This window comes from Oncorhynchus kisutch, unplaced genomic scaffold (genome assembly GCF_002021735.2).
Source record: "Oncorhynchus kisutch isolate 150728-3 unplaced genomic scaffold, Okis_V2 Okis01b-Okis20b_hom, whole genome shotgun sequence".
Classification (NCBI taxonomy): domain Eukaryota; kingdom Metazoa; phylum Chordata; class Actinopteri; order Salmoniformes; family Salmonidae; genus Oncorhynchus; species Oncorhynchus kisutch.
In genome coordinates this window covers 8,692,153-8,710,309 of record NW_022261978.1, presented here as the reverse complement: position 1 = coordinate 8,710,309, position 18,157 = coordinate 8,692,153, and the positions used below count along the sequence as shown (strand labels likewise).

Genomic DNA, 18,157 nt, shown 5'->3' with positions numbered 1-18,157 from the left:
CTGGTCTATATCAGTCTGGTGACCACTAGTCTATATCAGTCTGGTGACCACAGTCTATATCAGCCTGGTGACCACTAGTCTATATCAGTCTGGTGACCACTAGTCTATATCAGCCTGGTGACCACTGGTCTATATCAGTCTGGTGACCACTAGTCTATATCAGTCTGGTGACCACAGTCTATATCAGCCTGGTGACCACTAGTCTATATCAGTCTGGTGACCACTAGTCTATATCAGCCTGGTGACCACTGGTCTATATCAGTCTGGTGACCACTGGTCTATATCAGTCTGGTGACCACTGGTCTATATCAGTCTGGTGACCCCTGGTGACCACTAGTCTATATCAGTCTGGTGACCACTAGTCTATATCAGTCTGGTGACCACTAGTCTATATCAGTCTGGTGACCCCTGGTGACCACTAGTCTATATCAGTCTGGTGACCCCTGGTCTATATGAATGCATCTGCCACTGTATTGAAGCCATTGGATGCAGTTTACCATATCACATTCCGCTATATTACGGGCAATAGGTTCAGTACACGTCATAGCATTTTGTATCAGAAAGTAGGCTGGCCCTCTTAGAAGTCTTGTAGACTGATGGATTGCTATCTTTTGGTCTATAAAGCCCTATTGCATAAACCTCCGCTATACCTTACCTCATTGCTATCCTTCTGAAGTATGAGTTACCAGACCCAGACTCAGGGATGGCTAACCCTGGGGATCCCTTCCATCTTTCTCTGTTAGGGATTTCTGATTTTAGTTATTTTGCAGTAAGGAGCTGCTGAGGGACCAGCTAGTTCATGGAGTTGCCAGTAAGGAGCTGCTGAGGGACCAGCTAGTTCATGGAGTTGCCAGTAAGGAGCTGTTGAGGGACCAGCTAGTTCATGGAGTTGCCAGTAAGGAGCTGCTGAGGAACCAGCTAGTTCATGGAGTTGCCAGTAAGGAGCTGCTGAGGGACCAGCTAGGTCATGGAGTTGCCCGTAAGGAGTTGCTGAGGGACCAGCTAGTTCATGGAGTTGCCAGTAAGGAGCTGCTGAGGGACCAGCTAGTTCATGGAGTTGCCCGTAAGGAGTTGTTGAGGGACCAGCTAGTTCATGGAGTTGCCAGTAAGGAGCTTCTGAGGAACCAGCTAGTTCATGGAGTTGCCAGTAAGGAGCAGCTGAGGAACCAGTAAGGAGCGGCGTGGCAAGATGTTAAGTGCTCCACACAGGGAGAATTTAACCTGGGTAAAAGTATTGGACATTGTCAACAACTTGGAGCGCACAGCCCAGAGGATGCAGAAATTCCAGCAGACACCGACTCAGTTGAGAACCGATCAGTTGACCACAAAACGGGAGGGGCAGCGACCCTGATCCGACCGGGAGAAACAGTGGATGTCAGACCAGAGGGGGGAGATGTCAAAGCCCTGTTTTCGCTGTTTGGGGACAAGAAATTCACAGCAGACCTGCCGCTACAAGGAGTTCCAACGCAGAACGTGCCAGAAGACCGGACATCCTGAAAGGGCTTGCAGGGGGAGAGCGGTTTCAGGGGGAGCGCGGTTTCTAAGCAACGCTCTCAAACAGCGCACTCTGATCCCGTAAAGGGGACACATTACTTAACAACAGATCCAAGTTGACGAGGCCGAACTGCTATTGCCTGCAGGCTCCAACACAGTCGGAAAATCACCCGTCAGAAAAGAACTTGGGACTTTTCACTGTGTGTAGTGATTGTAAGTACGTGAAACCTTAAATGGTCATGGCGATGTAACAGGGGGAAAGATAAAGATGGAGGTAGATACTGGGGCTGCCATGTCTGTTATCTCAGAGAAGCTGAGATTTAAAGAAGCATCGACTGTAATCATGTGTTTTGAGAACTCACTCAGCTCGGGCCGATTCAGTCAGTGGGACAGCTGGAGGTTAAAGTGAAACCTGATGCTCAGGTTGTACCACCACCTCTATTAGTGTCAAACGGGAAGGGTCTTACGCTAATGGGGAGGAACTGGATTCAGCACCTCAAGAGGGAACCATAGGCCTCCCGGGTGGCGCAGTGGTTTAAGGGCGCTGTACTGCAGCGCCAGCTGTGCCACCAGAGACTCTGTGTTCGCGCCCAGGCTCTGTTGTAACCGGCCGCGACCGGGAGGTCCGTGGGGCGACGCACAATTGGCCTAGCGTCGTTCAGGTTAGGGAGGGTTTGGCCGGTAGGGAAATCCTTGTCTCAGCGACTGTGGCGGGCCGGGCGCAGTGCGCGCTAACCAAGGTTGCCAGGTGCACGGTGTTTCCTCCGACACATTGGTGCGGCTGGCTTCCGGGTTGGATGCGCGCTGTGTTAAGAAGCAGTGCGGCTTGGTTGTGTATCGGAGGACGCATGACTTTCAACCTTCGTCTCTCCCGAGCCCGTACGGGAGTTGTAGCGATGAGACAAGATAGTAGCTACTAAAACAATTGGATACCACGAAAAAGGGGAGAAAAAGGGGGTAAAAAATTTTAAAAAAATTGAAAAAAAAAGAGTGAACCATGAGTCAGACCCAGTTGCGCGGCTGTGCGATAAATATGCTGAGGTGTTTAGTGGTGAACTGGGTGTGGTACAGGGAGTTAAAGCCACAATCCAAGTGTCAGAGAAAGATGTCCCAAAGGCTTGACCTGTACCTACTGCACCCAGAGAGGCAGCAGACAAACAGCTTGACCTGTACCTACCGCACCCAGAGAGGCAGCAGACAAACAGCTTGACCTGTACCTACTGCACCCAGAGAGGCAGCAGACAAACAGCTTGACCTGTACCTACTGCACCCAGAGAGGCAGCAGACAAACAGCTTGACCTGTACCTACTGCACCCAGAGAGGCAGCAGACAAACAGCTTGACCTGTACCTACTGCACCCAGAGAGGCAGCAGACAAACAGCTTGACCTGTACCTTGTGCACCCAGAGGCAGCAGACAAACAGCTTGACCTGTACCTACTGCACCCAGAGAGGCAGCAGACAAACAGCTTGACCTGTACCTACTGCACCCAGAGAGGCAGCAGACAAACAGCTTGACCTGTACCTTGTGCACCCAGAGGCAGCAGACAAACAGCTTGACCTGTACCTACTGCACCCAGAGAGGCAGCAGACAAACAGCTCTTCCAGAGCTAGAAAAACAAGGAGTGGTCACACCCACTGGATACAGTGGATGGGCAGCACCTGTAGTTTACGTTCCAAAGACAAACGGGGGGGGGGGTGGACCACATGGGTGGATGTGGACCAGTACACCTTTACCAAAGACACAGGACTTGTTTGTTCTACTCTAGCCGGGGGTATAAACAGTTCACAAAGTGGTTAGACCTTACTAAGGTCTACCAGCAAGTGGAGGTAGATCAAGAGTCAAAGCATTTCCTGACTATAAACACATTGAAAGGTTTTTATACCAGATGAATAGACGGCCTTATGGAGTATGGTGTATTCCGGGTAATCATGGAACAGGTCTTACAGGGTTTACCTGGGGTTGTGTGCTTTTCTAGATGACATTCGGATAACAGAGAAATCTGCAGAGGACCACTTAGAGCGTAGAAGCTGCGTGAGCATGGGTTCAGAATAAACAGGGACTAGGGCATGGTCAAAATGGAAACCCACTAGGACATGGTCAAAATGGAAACCCACTAGGGCATGGTCCACATGAAAACCCACTAGGGCATGGTCAACATGAAAACCCACTAGGTCATGGTCAACATGAAAACCCACTAGGGCATGGTCAACATGAAAACCCACTAGGGCATGGTCAACATGAAAACCCACTAGGGCATGGTCAAAATGGAAACCCACTAGGACATGATCAAAATGGAAACCCACTAGGACATGGTCAACATGAAAACCCACTAGGGCATGGTCAACATGAAAACCCACTAGGGCATGGTCAACATGAAAACCCACTAGGGCATGGTCAAAATGGAAACCCACTAGGGCATGGTCAACATGAAAACCCACTAGGGCATGGTCAACATGAAAACCCACTAGGGCATGGTCAACATGAAAACCCACTAGGGCATGGTCAAAATGGAAATCCACTAGGGCATGGTCAACATGAAAACCCACTAGGGCATGGTCAAAATGGAAACCCACTAGGGCATGGTCAACATGAAAACCCACTAGGGCATGGTCAAAATGGAAATCCACTAGGGCATGGTCAACATGAAAACCCACTAGGGCATGGTCAAAATGGAAACCCACTAGGGCATGGTCAACATGAAAACCCACTAGGGCATGGTCAACATGAAAACCCACTAGGGCATGGTCAAAATGGAAACCCACTAGGGCATGGTCAACATGAAAACCCACTAGGGCATGGTCAAAATGAAAACTCTTGCAAGGAGCCACTTTCGGTGGCCCGGTGTGTCAGTCTAATATACACATGCCAAACCTTGCACCAGTGCATCCTTGGAAATGGCCTGAGAGGCCCTGGCAGCGCATCCATGTAGATTTAGCTCAAAAAGGAATGCACCAGTTGTCCGTAGTTACAGATGCGTACTCACACTGGCCAGAGGTAAAGGGTATGAGGAACACTTCAGCTACAGCCACGGTAGAGACACTCCGGGGAATGTTCTCAGCCTACACGGTAGAGACACTCCGGGGAATGTTCTCAGCCTACACGGTAGAGACACTCCGGGGAATGTTATCAGCCTACAGGGTAGAGACACTCCGGAGAATGTTCTCAGCCTACAGGGTAGAGACACTCCGGGGAATGTTCTCAGCCTACAGGGTAGAGACACTCCGGGGAATGTTCTCAGCCTACAGGGTAGAGACACTCCGGGGAATGTTCTCAGCCTACAGGGTAGAGACACTCCGGGGAATGTTCTCAGCCTACAGGTTAGAGACACTCCGGGGAATGTTCTCAGCCTACAGGGTAGAGACACTCTGGGGAATGTTCTCAGCCTACAGGGTAGAGACACTCCGGGGAATGTTCTCAGCCTACAGGTTAGAGACACTCCGGGGAATGTTCTCAGCCTACAGGGTAGAGACACTCCGGGGAATGTTTTCAGCCTACAGGGTAGAGACACTCCGGGGAATGTTCTCAGCCTACAGGGTAGAGACACTCCGGGGAATGTTCTCAGCCTACAGGTTAGAGACACTCCGGGGAATGTTCTCAGCCTACAGGGTAGAGACACTCCGGGGAATGTTCTCAGCCTACAGGGTAGAGACACTCCGGGGAATGTTCTCAGCCTACAGGGTAGTTGAGGAGTGTGTTTCAGACAATGGGCCACAGCTGGTGTCAAAAGAGATGGAGACATTGTCCCAGTTGAATGGGGGGTGAAACACATCAGCTTCGTATCATGCAGCTTGAAATGGCGGAGCGACTTGTACAGAATCTAAAACAGGCTCTAGAGAAGGACTTGTACAGAATCTAAAACAGGCTCTAGAGAAGGACAAGTCATCAGGACGGCATATAGGGGGGGGGGGGCAACTTTCTGTTTGCCTACAGGAATACGCAGCATGCCACAACTGGAATAACTCCAGCAGAGTTGTTCCTCTAAAACGTTAGGTTAGAACAAGGTTATCACTGGTGAAACCCAGTTTATCAGCTGACACGCAGTCCAAGAAACAGGGCAAGCGGCTTCGTTTTGTTTTCAATCGGAACAAACAGTGCTTGTCCGAGTTTACCGGAGAGGAGAGAGAGAGAGAACCCGGTACCCCGGGGGTTGTGAAAAGGGTACTTGGTCCTGTAACTATTAGCTTCGTTTTGTTTTCAATCGGAACAAACAGTGCTTGTCCCGAGTTTACCGGAGAGGAGAGAGAGAGAGAACCCGGGGTTGTGAAAAGGGTACTTGGTCCTGTAACTATTAGCTTCGTTTTGTTTTCAATCGGAACAAACAGTGCTTGTCCCGAGTTTACTGGAGAGGAGAGAGAGAGAGAACCCGGTACCCCGGGGTTGTGAAAAGGGTATTTGGTCCTGTAACTATTAGCTTCGTTTTGTTTTCAATCGGAACAAACAGTGCTTGTCCGAGTTTACCGGAGAGGAGAGATAGAGAGAAACGGGTACCCGGGGGTTGTGAAAAGGGTACTTGGTCCTGTAACTATTAGCTTAGTTTTGTTTTCAATCGGAACAAACAGTGCTTGTCCCGAGTTTACCGGAGAGGAGAGATAGAGAGAACCCGGTACCCCGGGGGTTGTGAAAAGGGTACTTGGTCCTGTAACTATTAGCTTCGTTTTGTTTTCGATCGGAACAAACAGTGCTTGTCCCGAGTTTACCGGAGAGGAGAGAGAGAGAGAAACGGGTACCCGGGGTTGTGAAAAGGGTACTTGGTCCTGTAACTATTAGCTTCGTTTTGTTTTCAATCGGAACAAACAGTGCTTGTCCGAGTTTACCGGAGAGGAGAGAGAGACAGAAACGGGTACCCCGGGGTTGTGAAAAGGGTACTTGGTCCTGTAACCTACTTAGTGCAGACTGAGGGAAAATTGTGTAGGAAGCATGTGGATCAAATGATGATGCAACACAATGAAAGAGAAGATCCGAATGTGTCAAAGGGGAGGATTTCTGATTGGGACTTGGGAGCTACGACTGTGACAGGCACAGGTTGTGACACAGGTTGTGCCAGGCCGTGAGCCTCAGGGCCCAGAGAGTCAGGAGAGGCCAAAAAAATGGTCAGAAGGCCTCCGGACCGATTGGATCTGTAAACAGGTTGTATATGAGATGATGAGTGAAAAACTGAAGGATGTTTTCAGAGGAAAGTGACAATTTCCCAGGGAGGAGTGTGGTGTGACTGAGAAATGTGTTATGTGTTAATGAGTTTAGATGTAAAGTGGTTGTAAATAGCCAATGGGGATTTGTATGCAGGGCTTGAGTTTCTTGAATTAACAAATGGTAATGGGGTTTCCGTTCTTACATTGAAGTGATTGGATTACGAGATTCAAGGGCTGTAAAGTTCACTGATGTATTGTGGAGTTGGGCTGAAGACACTGTAGAGACTAGAGGGGGTTGGGCTGAAGACTGTAGAGAGCAGTCGACTGTAATGTGTTAAGGAGAACATTAAATAAATGTGTTCCGTTTATTATTAATTTGCTTCAGAGTCTTCAGTAAAAGAACCCAGCATTTTGCTTCAGAGTCTTCAGTAAAAGAACCCAGCATTTTGCTTCGGAGTCTTCAGTTAAAAGAACCCAGCATTTTGCTTCGGAGTCTTCAGGTTAATGAGAAGGGTGTGCTTGAAAGGATGCACATAACCCTGCAATGTTGGGTTGTATTGGAGAGAGTCTCAGTCTTTCTCCACACACACAGTCTGTGCCTGTATTCATGCTAGTGAGGGCCGAGAATCCACTCTCACATAGGTACATGGCTGCAAAGGACATAAGTGTCTTAACAGCGCAATTTGCCAAGGATACTCTGAGTGCAGCCCAATCCAGACATCTGGCTGTGGCTTCTGATTAAATAAAAGTTTCACAGAACCGCTTGTTGCAATTTCAATGAGGCTCTCTCGTTCAGATATCAGTAAGTGGACTGGAGGCAGGGCATGAAAGGGATAACCAATCCACTTGTTTGTGTCGTCCGTTTCGGGAAAGTACCTGTGTAATTGCACCCCCCAACTCACTCAGGTGCTTCGCTATATCACATTTGACATTGTCCGAAAGCTTGACTTCATTTGCACACAGAAAAATTATAGAATGATGGAAAGACCTGTGTGTTTTCCTTGTTAATTAATGCAGACAGAGAAGAGCTCCAACTTCATAATCATAGCCTCCATTTTGTCCAGCACATTGAATATATAGTTGAAGTCGTACATTTCCATACACCTTAGCCAAATACATTTAAACTCAGTGTTTCACAATTCCTGACATTTAATCCTGGTAAAAATTCCCTGTCTTAGTTCAGTTAGGATCACCACTTTATTTTAAGAATGTGAAATGTCAGAATAATAGTAGAGAGAATGATTTATTTCAGCTTTTATTTCTTTCATCACATTCCCAGTGGGTCAGATGTTTACGTACACTCAATTAGTATTTGGTAGCATTGCCTTTAAATGGTTTAACTTGGGTCAAACGTTTCGTGTAGCCTTTCAAAAGATTCCCACAATAAGTTGGGTGGATTTTGGCCCATTCCTCCTGACAGAGCTGATGTAACTGAGTCAGGTTTGTAGGCCACACATGTTCTATAGGATTGAGTTCAGGACTTTGTGATGGCCACTCCAATACCTTGACTTTGTTGTCTTTAGAAGTATGCTTGGGGTCATTGTCCCTTTGGAAGACCCATTTGCGACCAAGCTTTAACTTCCTGACTGATGTCTTGAGATGTTGGTTCAATATATCCACATAATTGTCCATCCTCATGAAGCCATCTATTTGTGAAGTGCACCAGTGCTTCATGGTTGGGATGGTATTCTGCGGCTTGCAAGCCTCCCCCTTTGTCCTCCAAACATAACAATGGTCATTAAGGTCAAACAGTTCTATTTTTGTTTCATCAGACCAGAGGACATTTCTCCAAAAAGCATGATCTTTGTCCCCATGTGCAGTTGCTAACCGTAGTCTGGCTTTTTATGCGGCAGTGGCTTCTTCCTTGCTGAGCGGCCTTTTACTGTGGATATAGATTTTTACTGTGGCTATAGATACTTTTGTACCTGTTTCCTCCAGCATCTTCACACCGTGCTTTGCTGTCGTTCTAGGATTGATTTGCACTTTTCGCACCAAAGTACGTTCATCTCTAGGAGGCAGAACGCGTCTCCTTCCTGAGCGGTATGACGGCCGCATGGTCCCATGGTGTTTATACTTGCGTACTATTGTTTGTACAGATGAACGTGGTACCTTCAGGTGTTTGGAAATTGCTCCCCAGGATGAACCAGACTTGTGGAGGTCTACAGTTTCTTTTCTGAGGTTTTGGCTGATTTTACCATGATGTCAAGAAAATTGGCACTGAGTTTGAAACAATGTGTGGTTTTACATGATTGGGTTCTGCTTTTGGTGTTTTGTAATTGATGTGTTTATAGATATGTGTAGTGTAGTGTGTTTATAGATATGTATAGTGTAGTGTGTTTATAGATATGTGTAGTGTAGTGTGTTTATAGATATGTATAGTGTAGTGTGTTTATAGATATGCATAGTGTAGTGTGTTTATAGATATGTATAGTGTAGTGTTTTTATAGATATGTATAGTGTAGTGTGTTTATAGATCAAATCAAATCAAATCAAATCAAATGTTATTTGTCACATACACATGGTTAGCAGATGTTAATGCGAGTGTAGCGAAATGCTTGTGCTTCTAGTTCCGACAATGCAGTAATAACGAACAAGTAATCTAACTAACAATTCCAAAAAAAACTACTGTCTTATACACAGTGTAAGGGGATAAAGAATATGTACATAAGGATATATGAATGAGTGATGGTACAGAGCAGCATAGGCAAGATACAGTAGATGATATCGAGTACAGTATATACATATGAGATGAGTATGTAAACCAAGTGGCATAGTTAAAGTGGCTAGTGATACATGTATTACATAAGGATGCAGTCGATGATATAGAGTACAGTATCTACGTATGCATATGAGATGAATAATGTAGGGTAAGTAACATTATATAAGGTAGCATTGTTTAAAGTGGCTAGTGATATATTTACATCATTTCCCATCAATTCCCATGATTAAAGTGGCTGGAGTAGAGTCAGTGGCATTGACAGTGTGTTGGCAGTAGCCACTCAATGTTAGTGGTGGCTGTTTAACAGTCTGATGGCCTTGAGATAGAAGCTGTTTTTCAGTCTCTCGGTCCCAGCTTTGATGCACCTGTGCTGACCTCGCCTTCTGGATGACAGCGGGGTGAACAGGCAGTGGCTCGGGTGGTTGATGTCCTTGATGATCTTTATGGCCTTCCTGTAGCATCGGGTGGTGTAGGTGTCCTGGAGGGCAGGTAGTTTGCCCCCGGTGATGCGTTGTGCAGACCTCACTACCCTCTGGAGAGCCTTACGGTTGAGGGCGGTGCAGTTGCCATACCAGGCGGTGATACAGCCCGCCAGGATGCTCTCGATTGTGCATCTGTAGAAGTTTGTGAGTGCTTTTGGTGACAAGCCGAATTTCTTCAGCCTCCTGAGGTTGAAGAGGCGCTGCTGCGCCTTCTTCACGATGCTGTCTGTGTGAGTGGACCAATTCAGTTTGTCTGTGATGTGTATGCCGAGGAACTTAAAACTTGCTACCCTCTCCACTACTGTTCCATCGATGTGGATGGGGGGGTGTTCCCTCTGCTGTTTCCTGAAGTCCACAATCATCTCCTTAGTTTTGTTGACGTTGAGTGTGAGGTTATTTTCCTGACACCACACTCCGAGGGCCCTCACCTCCTCCCTGTAGGCCGTCTCGTCGTTGTTGGTAATCAAGCCTACCACTGTTGTGTCGTCCGCAAACTTGATGATTGAGTTGGAGGCGTGCGTGGCCACGCAGTCGTGGGTGAACAGGGAGTACAGGAGAGGGCTCAGAACGCACCTTTGTGGGGCCCCAGTGTTGAGGATCAGCGGGGAGGAGATGTTGTTGCCTACCCTCACCACCTGGGGGCGGCCCGTCAGGAAGTCCAGTACCCAGTTGCACAGGGCGGGGTCGAGACCCAGGGTCTCGAGCTTGATGACGAGCTTGGAGGGTACTATGGTGTTGAATGCCGAGCTGTAGTCGATGAACAGCATTCTCACATAGGTATTCCTCTTGTCCAGATGGGTTAGGGCAGTGTGCAGTGTGGTTGAGATTGCATCGTCTGTGGACCTATTTGGGCGGTAAGCAAATTGGAGTGGGTCAAGGGTGTCAGGTAGGGTGGAGGTGATATGGTCCTTGACTAGTCTCTCAAAGCACTTCATGATGACGGATGTGAGTGCTACGGGGCGGTAGTCGTTTAGCTCAGTTACCTTAGCTTTCTTGGGAACAGGAACAATGGTGGCCCTCTTGAAGCATGTGGGAACAGCAGACTGGTATAGGGATTGGTTGAATATGTCCGTAAACACACCGGCCAGCTGGTCTGCGCATGCTCTGAGGGCGCGGCTGGGGATGCCGTCTGGGCCTGCAGCCTTGCGAGGGTTAACACGTTTAAATGTCTTACTCACTTCGGCTGCAGTGAAGGAGAGACCGCATGTTTTCGTTGCAGGCCGTGTCAGTGGCACTGTATTGTCCTCAAAGCGGGCAAAAAAGTAGTTTAGTCTGCCTGGGAGCAAGACATCCTGGTCCGTGACTGGGCTGGGTTTCTTCCTGTAGTCCGTGATTGACTGTAGACCCTGCCACATGCCTCTTGTGTCTGAGCTGTTGAATTGAGATTCTACTTTGTCTCTGTACTGGCGCTTAGCTTGTTTGATAGCCTTGCGGAGGGAATAGCTGCACTGTTTGTATTCAGTCATGTTACCAGACACCTTGCCCTGATTAAAAGCAGTGGTTCGCGCCTTCAGTTCCACACGAATGCTGCCATCAATCCACGGTTTCTGGTTGGGGAATGTTTTAATCGTTGCTATGGGAAAGACATCTTCAACGCACGTTCTAATGAACTCGCACACCGAATCAGCATATTCGTCAATGTTGTTGGCTGACGCAATACGAAACATCTCCCAGTCCACGTGATGGAAGCAGTCTTGGAGTGTGGAGTCAGCTTGGTCGGACCAGCGTTGGACAGACCTCAGCGTGGGAGCTTCTTGTTTTAGTTTCTGTCTGTAGGCAGGGATCAACAAAATGGAGTCGTGGTCAGCTTTTCCGAAAGGGGGGCAGGGCAGGGCCTTATATGCGTCGCGGAAGTTAGAGTAACAATGATCCAGGGTCTTTCCACCCCTGGTTGCGCAATCGATATGCTGATAAAATTTAGGGAGTCTTGTTTTCAGATTAGCCTTGTTAAAATCCCCAGCTACAATGAATGCAGCCTCCGGATAAATCGTTTCCAGTTTGCAGAGAGTTAAATAAAGTTCGTTCAGAGCCATCGATGTGTCTGCTTGGGGGGGGATATATACGGCTGTGATTATAATCGAAGAGAATTCTCTTGGTAGATAATGCGGTCTACATTTGATTGTGAGGAATTCTAAATCAGGTGAACAGAAGGATTTGAGTTCCTGTATGTTTCTTTCATCACACCATGTCACGTTGGCCATAAGGCATACGCCCCCGCCCCTCTTCTTACCAGAAAGATGTTCGTTTCTGTCCGCGCGATGCGTGGAGAAACCCGCTGGCTGCACCGCTTCGGATTGCGTCTCTCCAGTGAGCCACGTTTCCGTGAAACAGAGAACGTTACAGTCTCTGATGTCCCTCTGGAATGCTACCCTTGCTCGGATTTCATCAACCTTGTTGTCAAGAGACTGGACATTGGCAAGAAGAATGCTAGGGAGTGGTGCACGATGTGCCCGTCTCCGGAGTCTGACCAGAAGACCGCTTCGTTTCCCTCTTTTTCTGAGTCGTTTTTTTGGGTCGCTGCATGGGAACCATCCCGTGGCGCTGGTTGTAAGGCAGAACACAGGATCCGCATCGCGAAAAACATACTCTTGGTTGTACTGGTGGTGAGTTGACGCTGATCTTATATTCAGTAGTTCTTCTCGGCTGTATGTGATGAAACCTAAGATGACCTGGGGTACTAGTGTAAGAAATAACACGTAAAAAAACAAAAAACTGCATAGTTTCCTAGGAACGCGAAGCGAGGCGGCCATCTCTGTCGGCGCCGGAAGTGTATAGTGTAGTGTGTTTATAGATATGTGTAGTGTAGTGTGTTTATAGATATGTTGTGTAGTGTGTTTATAGATATGTGTGTAGTGTGTTTATAGATATGTATAGTGTGTTTATAGATATGTATAGTGTAGTGTGTTTATAGATATGTATAGTGTAGTGTGTTTATAGATATGTATAGTGTAGTGTGTTTATAGATATGTATAGTGTAGTGTGTTTATAGATATGTGTAGTGTAGTGTGTTTATAGATATGTGTAGTGTAGTGTGTTTATAGATATGTATAGTGTAGTGTGTTTATAGATATATACAGTGTATCTGTGGTTTAGTGTGTTAATGCAGGGCTCATCTGGGAAAGAGTTCTCAGCATGAATCCCTGACTAAACAACACACACACAGAGAGACCCACACACCTCCATGTCACTGTCATTTCCCCTCGGTCTCCATGACGACAGTCACATTGCAGCACCCCGGCTTGGCATTCGTGAATTTGTCTTCACCCTGTTTGTGTGTTTCAGTAGGTAATTGGGACTGTGAGGCCTTCCTGCTATTGATTAATGATGCATTATGAAACACGTAGTCCTTACACGTAAACCCACTCAGGATATATCAATTACACACACCTCAACAGGGAAAGAGGGGGAGGAGAGAACAGGGGAGGAGAGAACAGGGGAGGAGAGAACAGGGGAGGAGGGAACAGGGGAGGAGAGAACAGGGGAGGAGGGAACAGGGGAGGAGAGAACAGGGGAGGAGAGAACAGGGGAGGAGAGAACAGGGGAGGAGGGAACAGGGGAGGAGAGAACAGGGGAGATGAGAACAGGGGAGAAGAGAACAGGGGAGGAGAGAAACAGGGGAGGAGAGAACAGGGGAGGAGAGAACAGGGGAGGAGGGAACAGGGGAGGAGGGAACAGGGAGGAGGGAACAGGGGAGAGGGAACAGGGGAGAAGAGAACAGGGGAGGAGGGAACAGGGGGAGGAGAGAACAGGGGATGTGCAGAGTGTGAGAGAGATCAAAAAGAAGATAGGCAAGGAGGAAGAGATTGAGTGAGGGATGGCATGAAAGGAGAGTGAGGAAGGGCAGGAAAGGAGAGTGAGGGATGGCATGAAGGAGAGTGAGGAAGGGCAGGAAAGGAGTGCAAGTGAGGAGTAAAAGGAGAGCAAGTGAGGGGTGAAAGGAGAGCGAGTGAGGGGTGAAAGGAGAGCGAGTGAGGGGTGAAAGGAGAGTGAGTGAGGGGTGAAAGGAGAGCGAGTGAGGGGTGAAAGGAGAGCGAGTGAGGGGTGAAAGGAGAGCGAGTGAGGGGTGAAAGGTTGAGCGAGTGAGGGGTGAAAGGAGAGCGAGTGAGGGGTGAAAGGAGAGCGAGTGAGGGGTGAAAGGAGAGCGAGTGAGGGGTGAAGGAGAGTGAGGGACGAAGGGCAGGACAGAGAGCGAGGGAGGGGATGAACGGTTGAGCGAGGGAGGGGTGAAAGGAGAGCGAGTGAGGGGTGAAAGGAGAGCGAGGAGGGAGGAGATAAAGAGAGAGACAGAGGAGAGGTGGAGAGGGACAGGGAGAGAATGCCCACAGGGAGGAGAAGGTCGTAGTTTTTGTGTTATGTGAACTTTTGCTGCAACCTAACCAATGTTCCGAGAACTTGCACAGAACCAATTTTGGTTTTCAGTGAAATCATTACTGGTACACTGTGTTATTACATTACCTGGAAACCTAATGAGAATGTTTGAGGAATGGTTCTGTGGTGGTTTTTACAGATGTCGTGCACAACATTTGAGTGAATATCAGGGAGAACATTTCATTTAATACATCATTTATAAAATGTTGATATCAAAACATTATTTGAATGTTTTCGTGACGTTATAATCCTTAGATAACACCCTATCTAGACCTAGTGGGGAATCTTAGCTCATGTTCTGGGAATGTTCCCGGTTGCTGGGCTCACACTCGGCTATCCTTCTCCAAACACACCATGAAACTCATCCCTTTCTCTTCTCATCGCCTCTCTTCTCCTCCCTCTATCTTCTCATCCTTATCTCTTCTCATCCTCTCTCCTCTCATCCCTCTCTCTTCTCATCCTTCTCTCTCCTCATCCCTCTCTTCTCATCCTTCTCTCTCCTCATCCCTCTCTTCTCATCCCTCTCCTCTCTTGGTTTCTCCTTCCATTTCCTCTCGACTCCTTTTCCAACCATCCCCCTCCCCCATATCTCCTCCACATCTCTTCTTACTGCCCCCCTCCCTCATATCCCTCACATCTCTTCTTACTGCCCCCCCCTCCCCCATATCCCCTCCACATCTCTTCTTACTGCCTGCCCCCCTCCCCATATCCCCTCCACATCTCTTCTTACTGCCCCCTCCCCCATATCCCCTCCACATCTCTTCTTACTGCCCCCTCCCCCATATCCCCTCCACATCTCTTCTTACTGCCCCTCCCCCCTCCCCCATATCCCCTCCACATCTCTTCTTACTGTCCCCCCCCCCCATATACCCTCCACATCTCTTCTTACTGCCCCCCCTCCCCATATACCCTCCACATCTCTTCTTACTGTCCCCCTCCCCCATATACCCTCCACATCTCTTCTTACTGTCCCCCTCCCCCATATACCCTCCACATCTCTTCTTACTGCCCCCTCCCCATATCCCCTCCACATCTCTTCTTACTGCCCCCTCCCCCATATACCCTCCACATCTCTCCCCATATACCCTCCACATCCCTCCCCATATACCCCCCACATCTCTCCCCATATACCCCCCACATCCCTCCCCATATACCCCCCACATCTCTCCCCATATACCCCCCACATCTCTCCCCATATACCACTCCACATCTCTCCCCTATACCCCCCACATCTCTTCCCATAAACCCCCCCCACATCTCTCCCCATCTACCCTCCACATCTCTCTCCATATACCCTCACATCTCTCCCCATATACCCTCCACAATCTCTTCTTACTGTCCCCATCCCCCATATACCCCTCCCCATCTCTCCCCATATACCCTCCACATCTCTCCCCATATACCCCCCCACATCTCTTCTTACTGTCCCCTCTCCCCATCTCCCCTCCCACATCTCTTCTTACTGTCCCCATCCCCATATCCCCTCCACATCTCTCCACATATACCCTCCACATCTCTCCCCATATACCCCCCACATCTCTCCCCCATATACCCTCCACATCTCTCCCCATATACCCTCCCTTATCTTTCCTCATATACCCTCCACATCTCTCCCCATATACCCTCCACATCTCTTCTTACTGTCCCTCTCCCCATATACCCTCCCCATATCCCCTCCACAATCTCTCCCCAAATACCCTCCACATCTCTCCCCATATACCCTCCACATCTCTCCCCAAATACCCTCCACATCTCTCCTCATATACCCTCCACATCTCTTCTTACTGTCCCTCTCCCCATATACCCTCCACATCTCTCCTCATATACCCTCCACATCTCTCCAAATATACCCTCCACATCTCTCCCATATACCCCCACATCTCTCCCCATATACCCTTCACATCTCTCCCCATATACCCCCCACATCTCTCCCAATATACCATCCACATCTCTCCCCATATACCCCCCACATCTCTTCCCATAAACCCCCCACATCTCTCCCCATATACCCTCCACATCTCTCTCCATATACCCTCCACATCTCTCCCCATATACCCTCCACATCTCTTCTTACTGTCCCCATCCCCATATACCCTCCCCATCTCTCCCCATATACCCCCCACATCTCTTCTTACTGTCCCTCTCCCCATATACCCCCACATCTCTCCCCATATACCCTCCACATCTCTTCTTACTGTCCCCCATCCCCATATCCCCTCCACATCTCTCCACTTATACCCTCCACATCTCTCCCCATATACCCCCACATCTCTCCCCATATACCCTCCACATCTCTCCCCATATACCCTCCCTATCTTTCCTCATATACCCTCCACATCTCTCCCCATATACCCTCCAAATCTCTTCTTACTGTCCCTCTCCCCATATACCCTCCCCATATCCCCTCCACATCTCTCCCCAAATACCCTCCACATCTCTCCCCATATACCCTCCACATCTCTCCCCAAATACCTCCACATCTCTCCTCATATACCCTCCACATCTCTCCAAATATACCCTCCACATCTCTCCCCATATACCCCCACATCTCTCCCCATATACCCTCCCACATCTCTCCTCATATACCTCACATCTCTCCCCAATATACCCTCCACATCTCTCCCCATATACCCCCACATCTCTCCCCATATACCCTTCACATCTCTCCCCATATACCCCCCACATCTCTCCCCATATACCCCCCACATCTCTCCCCATATACCCCCACATCTCTCCCCATATACCCTCCACATCTCTCCCCATATACCCTCCACATCTCTCCCCATATACCCCCCACATCCCTCCCCATATACCCTCCACATCTCTCCCCATATACCCTCCACATCTCTCCCCATATACCCTCCACATCTCTTTTTATCTTCTTAACCCTCACCCCTGATGTCTCCCTAACCCTGTCCTCCATCTCTAACATACTGGTAGTAGTCTACACCTCTAACATACTGGTAGGTTGTCTACATCTCTAACATATTGGTAGGTAGTCTACATCTCTAACATACTGGTAGGTTGTCCCTCTCCTCTCTCCCTCTCCCTTTCTCTCTCTCTCTCTCTGTATGGAAGGGTACTACAAGTGTGTTTGAGTACTGAACCATATGGGACTTAATTTGAAGACAGAACTTAATTCTCTCTCTCTTCTCTCATTGTCTCTCTCTCTCCTCTCTCTCTCTGTCTCTCTCTCTCCTCACTCTCTCTGTCTCTCTCGCTCTAGTCTCTCCTCTGTCTTTTCTCTCTGTCACTCTCTCTCTCTCTCTCTCGTCTCTCTCCTCCCTCTCTCTCTGTCTCTTCTCCTCCCTCTCTCTCTCTGTCTCTCTGTCTCTCTCTCCTCTCTCCTCTCCTCTCTATCTCTCCTCTCCATCCTCTCCCTCTCTCCTCTCTCTTCTCTCATTGTCTCTCTCTCTCCTCTCTCTTCTCTCATTGTCTCTCTCTCCTCTCTCTCCTCTCTCTCTCTAGGTGTGGTCTATGGATGGTACTATAAGGGGAGGCGTGTATTAGAGTACAGGACCATGGGAGACTTCACTAGAGGACAGAATTTTGTTCAGCACCTCTTACCTCACCCCTGGGCCGGGACAGGGTCATGTTGTCTACAACGGATCACTGTACTACAACAACACCAGAGCACATACTGGTATGTTACACTACACACACACTACACACACACACACACACACAGACCGGCGTTAGGTGTAGGACAGGGGGACAGAGAGAGAGGGGTGACAGGAGTCGAGGAGACAGGGGAGACAGGGACACAGAACAGGGGTCAGTGTGTATGTCCCCCTGTTCCCTCCCCTCTTTCTGTGGTCCTTGTTTCCAATCTCTCTGTGTCCCCCTGCCTCCCCTCTCTCTGTGTCCCCCTGCATACCCTCTCTCTGTGTCCCCCTGCCTCCCCTCTCTCTGTGTCCCCCTGCCTCCCCTCTCTCTCTCGTGTCCCCCTGCCTCCCCTCTCTC

The 18,157-nt window shown here is 48.7% G+C and overlaps 1 protein-coding gene across 1 annotated transcript in view; it reads left to right on the top strand.

Annotated features, from left to right (window-relative positions):
- LOC109876916 (noelin-2) overlaps positions 1-17,824 on the top strand; it is a gene marked incomplete at its 5' end in the record, with an annotated part of 46,102 nt that extends 28,278 nt beyond the window's left edge. Inside the window, 1 exon segment of the mRNA XM_031811695.1 lies at positions 17,663-17,824. Within this exon segment, the coding sequence (XP_031667555.1) occupies positions 17,663-17,704 (42 nt within the window).
- Between the last annotated feature and the right edge of the window lie 333 nt (positions 17,825-18,157).